A 13,392-nucleotide genomic window follows, 5' to 3' on the forward strand; every position below is an offset into this window, starting at 1 on the left:
GCTGTTTGGAGCACTGCTCCACGTTATCGCGAGACACAACACTTTTCCCATGTGAGGGATGGGCCACGATTATGCCCTTAGGTGCACTGCCGTCTATGAGGGAAATGTCATGAGACAATCCCCTACTATGCCATTCGACCTCAATCCAATTTATGATAACAAATTGGGTTTCATATAAGGTCACCATGTAGAAATTACACTACTTTTTATGCATAGCCTGCCATTTCAGGGCACCATAATGTTTTGAACAAATGGCTTCACAGGTTTTTCTGATTAGACAGGTGTGATCAATAGCCTTCTTAGTGCACATGTAAGACAGCTTTCAGTATCTACTCTTGATTCTAGGCTTTTGATTGCCTTTGGAGTCTGCTTTTGGTGCTTGTCAACATGAGGACCAGAGTTGTGCCAAAGTCAAGGAAGCCATTATGAGGCTGGGAAATAAGACAAAAAAAAAAAAAAAAAAACACTTATAGACATTGACAATCCCCATATATAAACCCAAATACATATTTATTTTTTCAATTGGTATATTTAAATGATTTGGTCTAATAATGGTTGAACATTCTAAATGAACTTGTTTAAAAAAAACTTTAATGTATTTTAGTTTATAAGCTACAATTAAATATGTTTACTTACAGTTTTACAGGAACTGGATTACAGTAGCATACCCACTAGTTAGTGTGTGTGTGTGTGTGTGTAAAATTGTGTATTCAAATATAATAAATGAAAATAAAACATTTTAAATGAAAGTTTTTTTTTTTTTTTTTTTTTTTTACAAGGTTGGCTTCATTTATGTTTTTTTAAACGATCAATTTCAGTGGCACAACAATTCCAAGTAATCTGTAACCTAATTGATATGTATGTTTTTTGGCCTAGTTGGATGCAAAAGGTTCCTGTTATTCTGCCTTATGTGTCTGCTGTATAGGTGTGGTTTGCTTACGCAAAGTGGCCCAGAACAATCAGAGCGCATGCTTGTAATGGCCTGGCGAAGCTTTGCCCTGTGCCTAGTTCCCTTCAGTCTTTTGGCACTGGTCCCATGCCTCCCTGCACACTTTGAAGTTCTGAAAGAACAACTGGGGGGGGGGGGGGCGTCCTCACATCGGCCGATCCGCAAATATGTGGCAGGAGTCAGCATGCCTTTCCTGTTATTCAGCTTTTTTTCCACGTCTGGCGGACCCTTGTAAGGGATGAGAACAGGAATCGGGATCTATAACACGGCGTAGCGCTGCATCTTCCTTCTGACCGAGGGCCCCGGTGTGCTGGCTCCGCCCAGGTGTGCTGCACCATCTGCCCTCCCCATTAGCAGGGCTGCGGCGCTTGGATGCAGCCCTGGTCAACTCTGCACAGACCAGCGCTGCACAGACCAGCGCTGCTCTTCCTGCATGTCGCCAGTCAACTATATTGGGCTCTCAGAACATTCCCACAATGTTATATGTTCTGTTCATTTTTATTTTTATCAGTTAATTTGATCTAATGTAAGCAATGGTAAATCTGCCTTTTCAGCACTTTCATCTGGAACTTTTGCCAAATGAATCTGACACATATCCTCAACATTGTTTTTTTTCCAATGCTGTATGATAAGCTATATAAACAAATGTTATCAGAGGATGTTGCCAGTCAGTTGCAGCATGTAAAGTACCCTCTAAAATTATCCACCTTGACGCAACTAGTTTGTAAAAAATACAAATATTTATTTATATTTATTTTGTCTGTCTGGGAAGACTGTCTGGGAAAAGTTTATCATAAAGTTATCTCATGAACAGCAATCTTACCAAAATGTTCCAGAACATTCTTGAAATATTTGGCATTAGCTGGATACTTATTCAGTCTTGCCACTGCAGTCCGTACAATGAAAAAAATACTTAACTAAAACACAATATATAGATATTATTTGCTATTTTATAAGTTTACAGAAAAATTTAATATTACAATTACATTACTTTTTAAGACGTTACTTGTTGCATAACTATGCTTTTTATATAACGTTGTTTAATTGCAGTGGTTACTGAAGTCAAAATTAGCCCTTCATTTCATTTTAACTCAATGCATGGACAGAGTCTATCATTGCTATGATCAACCATGACAAATTCTGTGCTCTGTATAACACAACAGCTGTGATTAAGCAACTTGCTGGTACCCACCAAAAAAAAGATGTATCAAGTTATGAATGACTACACTTGCACTGCCTGCGACATAAGCATCTGCAGACCTCGGTCAGGTTCTTAATTTAATCGAAACCAGACCAAGAAAAGACTCGGAGACGCCCGGGCTTTAAACTGTGGAAGCTGCACATCTGGATTTAGCCGATTATTACACAACACCGGGGATCTTCAACAAACGCCCGAGGGCCCACTCTTTACAGACAGGGCTAGATAGCATAGAATCTTTAAGAAATACACATATCAGCGCAAGAGAATCCTTATGCACGAGCTGGAACTGCTGCCACTATAAGCTATACCGCTACGCTGCAAATCTCCCCTGAGGATATTAAATGCAATTTATTCATTAAAACCACTCGGAACAAACAGGCCACTTTGCGCGTGATGTGCTCCACTGAGGTCTGGCTTTCACCCTCGCACGTGTGCCTGTATAAACGGGGTGCTCTTGGTTCCAGACTCGTTATGGAGTCCTCCGATGAGAGTTCTCTGTTTTTATGTAGGCCTAGGGGTTTTGGATTTTTAAGATTTTGCTAATTTACCCAGAAAATATTTAGCTTGGCACTATGACATTTTAAATAAAACGTCTTTGACATTTCAGTAGTCAATTACGTTCATAATTTGATCGACTCGGATACAATTTAAACCAAAGTACACGCAGTCCGATATTGCATTCCTACCACACAGTAAGACGGTGAGAGGCGCGGCATAATGTAATAGCAAATTAAAACGCCGTATAATGTGCGCAGCCTGTTTTGTTCTGCACATGATTAACACTAATGTTAATTAAGGGAACACGTTTCCAATGGTAACGTGTGACCAGCCACATCCTCAGATTATTAAGCATGGGCCATAATCCATGAAAAAAGACAGTTTAGTAATTTACCGCGAAGAGAGTTGTGGTAACGTCCAAATCGACAAAAAATTATAATAAAAAATAAATAGATGCTTGTGTTTGTTTCTGAACACTCGTGTAAGCCTTTATAAAGCGAATAGCCTACCATGCAGACCAATCTGGTGTGTGCTTATTATAAGTGCCTGTGACCAGGTGGCTGTTTCTTTTTCACTAACCATTAATCCCTTGGAGCATCCAGAACATTGGGCTATGTCTACGCAGCAAGCAAATAGGTGAACACATTTGGCATTATACACTGAAACAACTTAAAAAGTCAAACACTTTAATGAGAAAAAATATTTCTTTAATAAATACTACACACCATTTAAAATGCCTAACTCCCCAAAAGGACAAACCATGTTGATGGTTTTCTAGTGTCCCTAATCTCTAAATTTGAAGCCTTCTCCATGACCTCAAAGGCGACATAACTTTAACAGCTGCTACATTTATACAGGAGTGGGAAATCATGTTTGCTTGGTTACCTAGCATGCAATTCCCACTAGAATACACTCAGAAAACGATATACATTTTTCAAGAACTGATAACCTTTATAATCTTATTTTGTTTATTTATTGTAAATAAAAATAAAATCTTATGCTCGAAAATTACTCCGGGAATATTTTTTTGAACTTTTTTTTTTTTTAGCTCGTTCAAAAACAATTTTTTTTGGAAATATTTCCCGCAAAGGTTGTCACATTGCTCCTTTCCTTTGGGAGGAGGTAGAGGACGTTACTGACCATTTATCAAGCGTTACCTATGGCGACTCTGCTCTACTTAGGGTCAGGCTAAATGGCTAATTAATGGGACCATTTAACCCGACCACGTTCTCTGTTGGAGGCCCATTCTCCCCGTGTTAGGCCAGACCTCCTCTGGTAACATCTGGGATCTGGGATCTCTTCTGACATTTTCTTCAACCTACACTGTGCCTAGTGCAGTGTAAATCTAACTCTGTATGCCAGAGGCATTGGGGGCTGGTAACTTAATTAGCTAGTAATACAGCAAACGCTGACTCGTGAAGCTCGAATGTGGTTGGGTTAATTATGTTGTGATTTACACGTGTGGATTGACTTTGTGTTTTCACCAAGTAGGCCATTGCATAGTCCTATATTAATTTGATAGGATATTTGAGTACATAAGTACCTGTGAGTTTGAAGCATACAAATGAAAAAGAAATAGAACACTATGCAAAAAATAGATTTTTATTTTAAACTGAAATACAAATAGGCAACTGTTCACAAAAAAAATGATTTAAAAAAAATCAATAAACTCTTCAAAATAACTTTATGCTCTGCAATAAAGTTTGGACGCTCCTGTGACAGGTCATTATAAACATCTTGGGTCTCTTGGTGAAAGAAGTGTTTCAATCCCGCTTGACTTGGCCCAAATGAAATAGTTTCACTATTATTCCACACTGGTTCCGTCTTGCTCCACAAGTCTGTTCAGACCGGCGTGGCCCACTCCGAATTCTCCCTGAGTTGTGGACATGGATTCCGGCTACTGCTGAATTTTCGGGACGTCTATCTGCGACTCATTCTTAAAGAACTGACTCCTCGTATTCTTAAGCAGTCTCGACCATCCTTCACCTGTGAACAAATATAACGTCAAATGACGATACATAAAAAATATCTCCACATGACCGCAACAATGACAGACTAACTAGTCTACTGCTACGAATACAGAGGGTTTCGGTAACATGATTTCAGCAACGTACAACCCAGCTCGGTTATAATGACTTGTTAGCTTGGTATGACTGCAGGTACCCGGGAGCACTAACAAAATGTCCACGTTAAACATATATGTATTGCCATTACTTTATTTTGTTAGTCTATGTAAGTTAATTAACCACTCACAGAGTGCATTCTTTTGAAATTTGCGTTCTCACAAAAAAGCGGAAATAGAAAAAAACATTTTCAGATTTAGGAGAATTCCGTTCAATTTTCTCCAACTGGAAGTACTGTGTGGGCCAAATCCTTTTATTCAGGCTGTTTATTTGCCTGCAGCTATCTTTCATCCCATCTTCTTCGTGATCCGACTGTCACCAACAGATGTATCAGTTATTTACACTTATTATTGAGGACAGACTAACTGGCACGCATAACCATGAACTGAATTCAAGCAGGGGGTAACAAGCACGCGTTGGCATTCAGAAATACTTGCTGGATTGGTAGGAGGAGGGGGTGAAAGGATTACAATATTAACTTCGGAAAACGAAGAATCACAATTTCTACCGGCGCTTGTGGAATTAAAATGATATCGCATTCATAAATTGGCCACTTTCATTGGCAATGCACTGGTTAATAATGGGAGATTAAATTATTGCAGACAATATGCCCAATGAACGCATAATGCGCAGTGAACCCAAACGCGTACAACGTAGCCTATAATCGGAATAAATCAGAAATATAAAATTAATGACAGACCGCTGCGCAAAATGCTATTACCAGCATTTTCTCTGTATTTATGTGCTGTTTAAACAAAATATATAATTTGGGCGACATCAATTTATATAGCCTACTTGCGAAGTGCATAATAACCGTTGGTAGGCTAAGACGCTGTTCACGCCCGGGGTTCTTTTAAGACAGCACACGGTGATTGGCAGACAGCTTTATCAATATTGAAATTCTTACCCCTTTTCTTTGGTTGCTGAGGCAGAACGTGCAGATGGTCCGAGGCTGTTTCACATCGCCGTCTCCCTGCGCGCTGTACACTGCAGTTAGACACGGCTGTCCATCCTCACTCCCGTCTCCCAGCAGAAGTACGTTGGCTAGATGCGAGATGTAGCTGGACGCCAGACGAAGCGTTTCGATCTTGGACAGCTTTCGGTCCACTGGCTCTGTGGGTATAAGTGTCCGGAGGGCCGTGAAGGCTGTGTTGACGCTTTGGGTCCTGTCCCGCTCCCTCGCATTGGCCGCATTCCTTTGCTTAACTATAACAACGTTGTTTCCTCCTGACTTGCGGGACATCCTCCGTCGTTTGTCGGCGCAGCATCCATAGCTTTGATCCGAGCTACCGTCGCTTTCGCTGCGATTTTCCTCGTCCTCGGACATTATGCCAAAGTCATGATAGGGGAGGTGGGTTGCCATAGGCCTCATCATGGTAAATGTCATCATTGAGACGGCTAAAATGTTTAAATCTAACAAACAACCAAGGAAGATGCGCAAAAACGTTACGCGTGCATTTTCTTTGAAGTTGAAAGAAATGATAGTTGTTCAAATATAACATTTACATGTCCCAAGGCACTATAACCGAAACACCAGACAGCATCACGCGTAGGAGTCCACAAGACTACTTATAACGGAATGGGAGGAGCTGTCGTGAGCATGCAAATCTTTAACTTCCAATAGACCAGAGTTGGTTCCACCTCCAAATCCCCAGTCTATCAATGAACTACCACCTTTAGTTTTACAGCTTCTGGATAATTCTACCGTGCTACCGTTTGTGATTACAAACAAATTCTGACTAAAGACAAATAGATCAACGCGGGATACCGTGTAAGTCTATAATAATATCAGAAACAATAGTAGCAAGGAAACGCTTATAATTTATGCACTTTTGTTTACATTGCTAAGCACATGATTGGCTGTCGCTAGTTTAACATTTTAAGATAACATGTTGAAACAAACAAATGTTATTTTAATAGAGGGCATTAACACAAATGACAGCAGTACTAACGCATATTCACTAAAACACTAAAATAGTTAAACTCTTCAGGGCCGACGTAATTGTGAGGTGTCTCGAAGCCATGGAAGAGACTAAGGACATGGGTAGCTAAATTAATGCTTTATTATTATTATTATTATTATTATTATTATTATTATTATTATTGCTCTGACAATATTGCAAAGTGTGTATTAGTTTATGCTCATTTGAAACGCAGTTAATAGCAATTTTCCAAATATTTGCGGTCTATGAATTATTTCAACCGATTATATTTATATTACCAAAATATCCTCTTCCAGTCTCAACCTCAGGGTCAGTCAGTCTTCGACGTCTGTAAACCAAGTCTTTGAAAAAAATATCCAACCTTATTTTTTGTGTCCGGATTGTCTGGTAAATCTAAAGGGACTGTTTCTGCACAAGTCATCATCATATAAATGAATATACCATTTGTCCCAGTTTCCCGGTTTTTTCCTTTATCTATCTAATTAGATAAATTACCTTCTTTTCGATTCATTCATAATTTTGACTACAGAGCGGCAGTGTTCAGATGACAGACGCGGGTGTAAGAAAAATCGTTTCGACAATCGTTTTTCAACAAAGAAAGGCACGCAAAAATAAGCAAAGAAATAGGCTAAATCCATTGTCATTGGACATTTGGTCAATTGATAATGCATTAATTCCGAGATATTTGAACAATACAAATAATCCATTGATCAAATTAGGGAATTAGGCTATATTATGCACAAGTTCAGTTTCAGTGTGTGTTAAAGACACAATTGTTGTCTTCAGCGGATAAGCAATAATATTATTATTCTACATTTTAATATATTAAAATAAAATGAGCTACCTTAGGTATTCACATATTTTCTGTGTACCTGCCCAGAATGTTGATTTTAACTTTAAAAATCCAGACAGTTTTACAAACGTTTCACTCTTCGAGTTTATATCTTTGAATATGCACAAAGCATATAACAAAAGAAACAAACGCGATCTTACAAATTACATGTAACAAACGTATGGCTAAATTTTCATAGCACTGCTGTGCAGAACAGCCTTTGTAGTAGCTACACCATGCCAATGACACTGTAATTTGTCTATAAAGAATTTTAATTTAGGATGGCCACATGACCGCAAACGACAGAGCATTTTGTCCTTACGTTTTAAACCTTTTGTTTCTGACATTAAAACATCCACCAATAAAATACGAACCCACTGCGCAAAATGTCAAATTAGCAGCTCGACAGCTGGAGCCTGTTGCCTGAAACAAATTTAGCACCTGTTTATGGTCATTTGGATAGCTTATGTTAAGGCAAACCTTTGCTTCGAAGTTAATTTCGAGTTGGGGTGCATTCAATGCGTGCCCGGTCAAACTAAAAATAGGAAAGCATTTTCGGTAGGCCTAAGCAGTGCGACATTAAATCCCAACGAATTTAGGAGTTCTGCACGGGGCAGTCTGTAGGCTAAATAAAAGTAAATCTGTGCATAGCCTACCTGCTACTATTGATTAATAATGGCAAACAGTCGACATTTCCAACAGAATATGCTGTATTTACATATTTTGTGCCCATTTATTGTGGCACGTTGTTTACAGTAAGGATGAATCTTACTCCAATGTGCTTTTAACTTGGCAAATGCAGTTCTTTAGATTAATAATATTTATAGTTGCACAAAATCCCTAATTAATTCATTTATCACAAACAAAATTGTATTAAATAATAAATGTACTACTTAAATTATCTTTGTTGAAGGAATTTATTTGACAATTTCACATATAATGAATTAAATAAAATCGTATACCAGATGATACAATGCAATGTTCAGTGTTTAACTCTGATAGAGTGGATTTTATTCTGATAGAGTAAATTTGATTCCTGTATAAACACCACTGGCATTCTATTAACACTGAACTTTTTACTGTGTATGCATAAAGTGTGCATGTAACACATCAGACTTCAAATACATTGTTTTGTATGATATGGATGAATCCCAGCTGTTGCAAACAAAATGGCATGTTATACAGTATAAGTATGTTGTCAATGTCAGCAGAGCAATACATTATAAATGAATGAACTCTGACAACGTTTTAATAAAGATTATGTAAACAGGGAACAGAAAGGTTTAATTCATTAGTGAAAATAAAATTTTGGCTATCTTAATTGAGAGAGTATAGGCCATGGGAACGCAGAGGCATGTTGTTTCAGTGGAATGAGAGTTCTTGTATAAAATGGCTGTTATGCAACACCCTGATGGGTGCTACTCATTGGTAGTAATGGAGGCTGCCCTCACTGCAAAGCACTAAAGATTCCACAAACACACTTTGATATGTCTTCATCAATCATCAAAATGAACTCAACAAGTTGTGTTTGTGAGTAAACATGAGCAAATTTGAGTGTGAATGGGTGCAGGATCATGCGTGTTAGTGTAACTGTGAGCGTGGGGTGTGAGTGTGGTGAGTGACAGTGTTAAGTGTGAGTGGGCGTGTAGCATTTGCATTTGCTTGTAAATCAGCAGTTACGGACACATTATGGGCCCAGGTGACTGGGATGTGAGCGTGAGTGGGCGTGAGTGTGTGTGTGAGCGTGTGGGTGTATGTGTGTGTGTGTGCGGGTGCAGAGCGTACTGTAGGCGTGTGAGTGTGTGGGTGAAGAGCGTAGGTGTGTGAGCGTGTGGGTGTATGTGTGAGTGTGCGGGTGCAGAGCGTACTGTAGGCGTGTGAGTGTGTGGGTGAAGAGCGTAGGTGTGTGAGCGTGTGGGTGTATGTGTGAGTGTGTGAGTGCAGAGCGTACTGTAGGCGTGTGAGTGTGTGGGTGAAGAGCGTAGGTGTGTGAGCGTGTGGGTGTATGTGTGAGTGTGTGAGTGCAGAGCGTACTGTAGGCGTGTGAGTGTGTGGGTGAAGAGCGTAGGTGTGTGAGCGTGCGGGTGATTGTACCTGAGTGGATGGTTTTGTGCCAGGGTTACAGGGTTTCAGGGTTTCCACGCAGTCGCCTCTCTGACAGGTTTATTTTCGGGGTCCCTGCTGTGCTGTGTTTGCCCTCAGTGGCTCGGGAGCAGCTCCACGCAGAAGGCACTGCAGATCACAGACCGACAGGGCGGCGGTTCCCTGCAGTGTTTGACTAAGCGGGCGGTGAGTTACGCAGGAGATACGGGCCGTACGCCTCTCTGTCCCCCACAGTGCCTCCGTAAGGCATGTCCCGTACCCCACGTGTTTCACTGTGGCACGCTGCTGCCAGGAAATACGGCTCGAGGCGGGCAGCTGTTCCTTCGCCGCGGCTGTTTCGTCCTTCAGGAAGGACCTTTCGTGTCATGTGACGCAGCGCACAAGAGCACGTGCTCGCTGATACACATGCGAGTGAGCGCACGCTCATTGCACACACAGTCGAGCTCGAGTGTGGACACACACACGTTCCTAAGAGAACACGCACAAACAGGCTTGGAGTCAGTCAACATCTGTCCTTAACTTTGGCTCACAAGTAAATGCAATGCAGTGAGTTCTTTCTTTTTACTTTCCTGAAATAGTTTGGCGAGTTCAGTGAACACCAAAGTTAAATCACCGAACTGTGTTTGTGAAGAAAAAGCTAATAGTTACATTTATTTGTAGATCAGAGCCAAATACAAGACAAAGGATTCATTGTGGTTATTTTCCCCAGAAGTGACAATTGATATTTATTTCAAGTTTTAACCCAATTATAACCATTACATTGTAATAAACACTATTATAGTAGGTTATCATGACTTTTTAAAGACAGGGTGGGAGTGTATCCTCTGCTCATTAATATTCATATCCATAAGACTCCTCATATGTAAGCCATTCCTGGTCGCTAGATTTGAGCAGGCTGTCCACTGCAGTAATGAACAGTAATGTTCCTTGACGGTGACAGTTGAAGTTCATGAAAGGGTTGAAAAGCAACGCGGAGTTGGTGCATTTTATGTTGGACTTTAGGTGGCTAGGTGGCCACAGTCGGGCACTCGAGGTGAGTGGGGGGAGTTGAAGATGGAGGAGGAGATTTCTTTGATTGTAAACACAGGGCCACAGCAAGGTAAAACATCCTGCATAGTGTGCCTTAAATTCCACATATCTGAGCTTGAAAGCTATCTAAATATCGCTAACTAAAGGTAGGCCTACTGACCGATCCATCACACGTCTTTTCTGCAGCCACCAGGATCGTCACGAACAGCAATAGTTGGGAGAGTGGTGAAGACTGGGAAGCACCATGCATCAGCACTAGCTTTTTAGCAAAGCCACATTGGTTTTTTGATAGTTGAAGTCCTCCTTGCAAAAATGGGTGCAACAAATATTAACTGGTGGGTTATTGCAATATGCAGTGCCTGTGGGCCTCCAGGCAGAAATTATTCCCATTTCTTTCAGCTTGCTTAATTTTCCAGAAAAGAAAAATGCGTACTGGTTTATCTGCATCCAGAAAGGGCGCAATGCTTTGGCCATTCTCAGCACAGGTTTTTCTATGATTTTTTTTTTTTTTTGTGTGTGAGAATAATTTAAAATATTTGTGTCATTTGTAAATGCAGAAAAGTACTAAAGCAACATGTCGGCAAATAATTCACAGATTTCAGTTTTAATTTTCAGGTTTTGTATTAGATGTTCATTTTCATTTTAAATGCATGCAATACAATGTAGGACATACAACAGAGTGGGCGTGTCCAACCAGAGCTGACCCAGGCTTCTTTTCATAAACCAACACAGTAGGAGTGTTGATCTAGGATCAGTTAGAATATGAACAGGGGGAAATTGCATCACTCCTACTCTGAGACACTATATAAATATGGGCTCAGCCACCCAGGACTATGAACCAGGGAATGATCAGGCACAGGAGTAGACCAGGACCACAGTCTGTCAATCCAAAAGTTATTATTAATCACGAACATGAGACTTTGATATTTTGACTTTGATACACATTTAAACTGATTGATTTTGGCATCTCCAAGTGATTATGTCCAACTGGGGAGAAGAGAGATTATTCTGGAAGACTTTATGGGCTGACAGAGTGGCAACTGGGGGCTACATCTGTGTAAACAGACTTCCGTGGAGCTACACCTGCAAACATGCAGCCCACCCCCTTGCTCTGCCACACTCTGCCCCACCTCACTCCACCCCCCAGCCTGTAAACCACTGCAGCCAAGGGGTGGGTACTAGCTGACCAGGCTCTGCTTGAGCCAAGGAACAGGTATCTACAATCAGGGATAGGATATAATACAGTACACTAAAGCATACAAATACTTCCCACATAAATGTATCTATAAACTACAGTTAAGATGGCGGAGGCAAATATTGGCTGCAGGTGGCTAAGAGGTATAAACCATAAAAAGGTGAACAACTCATGAAATACATACAGTAAATGTAAATATAACATGTATTTGAGATGTGTGTATTAGAAATAGTGCTTACACTTGTGTACAGCGCTTATGGAAGGCCCATTCAAACCCAAAGTATTGCTTCTCTGAACTTTCCTTTCGGTGAACTAAGAGAGCGGGCGGGCGAGCGAGCGAGTGAGGTGGCAGGATCTTAACACCGCTGACCGTACAGTATCATTTACCTCCAATAAAGAGAGAGGGATATAATAAACATGCTATAGCCTTGACACACAGGGGTGGTCAGCGGGGAGCTCGGTTCTTTGCGCGTAGCGGCTTTAAAAGGGCGAGTACAAAGGACCAGGGGGCTGGAGGTCTCAGGTGGGGTTAAGAGACTGCCTGGGGCCTCCCGGGAGCTACGCAGACATTAAAGTGGCGCAAAACTCCGCCCCTCATTTCACTGGGTATTTCGGCCACTTTTACAAGCCTTTTAAAACCTGCATGTGTGTAGCCTAGATGTCTGAACAGAGAGCTATATCCCACAAATCCTACTCTCTGTCACTAATAATAATAATAATAATAATAATAATAATAATGATGATGATGATGATGACGATGATAATAATAACTATTATTATTATTACATTTACATTACATTAGGTATTTAGCAGAGCAACATAAGTGGACGTCATCATAAAGTGTTATCAGCACTCAAACAGATTTCTAATAAGAAAATGACAGGAAATACAAGGAGGTATAAAGCCAGTGAGATTTCTACATTTCTGCATCTATGTTATGCCTCACAGCAGAAGCGTGTACATCAGGCTCCCCGACACTCCTCCGCACTGTGGAGGAGGAGGAGGAGGAGGAGGCGGCGTCTCTGAGTGATGTCCACATCTGCCCCTCAGACCGCGCTGATGAGTCTGGCTTTCCTGAGTAAACGACCCGTCGGGGGGTCTGCCTCAGTTCACGGACCCAGCGACAGGCAGGTCAGCAATGCGGTTCCGGCCACAAGCGCATTCTGCCTGTATTACAGAGCAGCCGCCGGAGTGACTAACCAGAGCACTGCTGCTGGGGGACTGCGCCCGGATGACGGTCCGGGGGGGGGGGGGGGGGGGGGGGAGGGGTGATAGAGACTTGACTTCACTGCAATGCTATTCTGCTCTGGCCCATCCAGTGGTTTTACTGGACATGTTTTTAGATGCTTCTAATCCATAGTTAGCACAGGACCTTGTGTGCATACATTTACCATGTACAGTTACTGGTTCAAATCAAGGATGTTCGTGTTTAATAGGGATGTGAGTTACATTTACACTTACATTTTTAGTAATTGGCTGCAGTTCTTATGTGGAGGTGCATACGTACAGGTTTAGACAA

General features: G+C 41.1%; 1 protein-coding gene across 1 annotated transcript; it reads right to left on the reverse strand.

The window, feature by feature from the left end:
* Nucleotides 1-4,232: 4,232 nt before the first annotated feature.
* On the reverse strand, nucleotides 4,233-6,420 carry tcf15 (transcription factor 15). The gene is made up of 2 exons (XM_035381159.1): nucleotides 5,679-6,420; nucleotides 4,233-4,634 (listed from the first exon to the last, which is right to left on the reverse strand). The coding sequence occupies exons 1-2, from the start codon at nucleotides 6,159-6,161 to the stop codon at nucleotides 4,569-4,571; spliced, it is 549 nt and encodes a 182-aa protein (XP_035237050.1). The 5' UTR covers nucleotides 6,162-6,420; the 3' UTR covers nucleotides 4,233-4,568.
* Between the last annotated feature and the right edge of the window lie 6,972 nt (nucleotides 6,421-13,392).

Source organism: Anguilla anguilla, chromosome 11, assembly GCF_013347855.1.
Source record: "Anguilla anguilla isolate fAngAng1 chromosome 11, fAngAng1.pri, whole genome shotgun sequence".
Classification (NCBI taxonomy): Eukaryota; Metazoa; Chordata; class Actinopteri; order Anguilliformes; family Anguillidae; genus Anguilla; species Anguilla anguilla.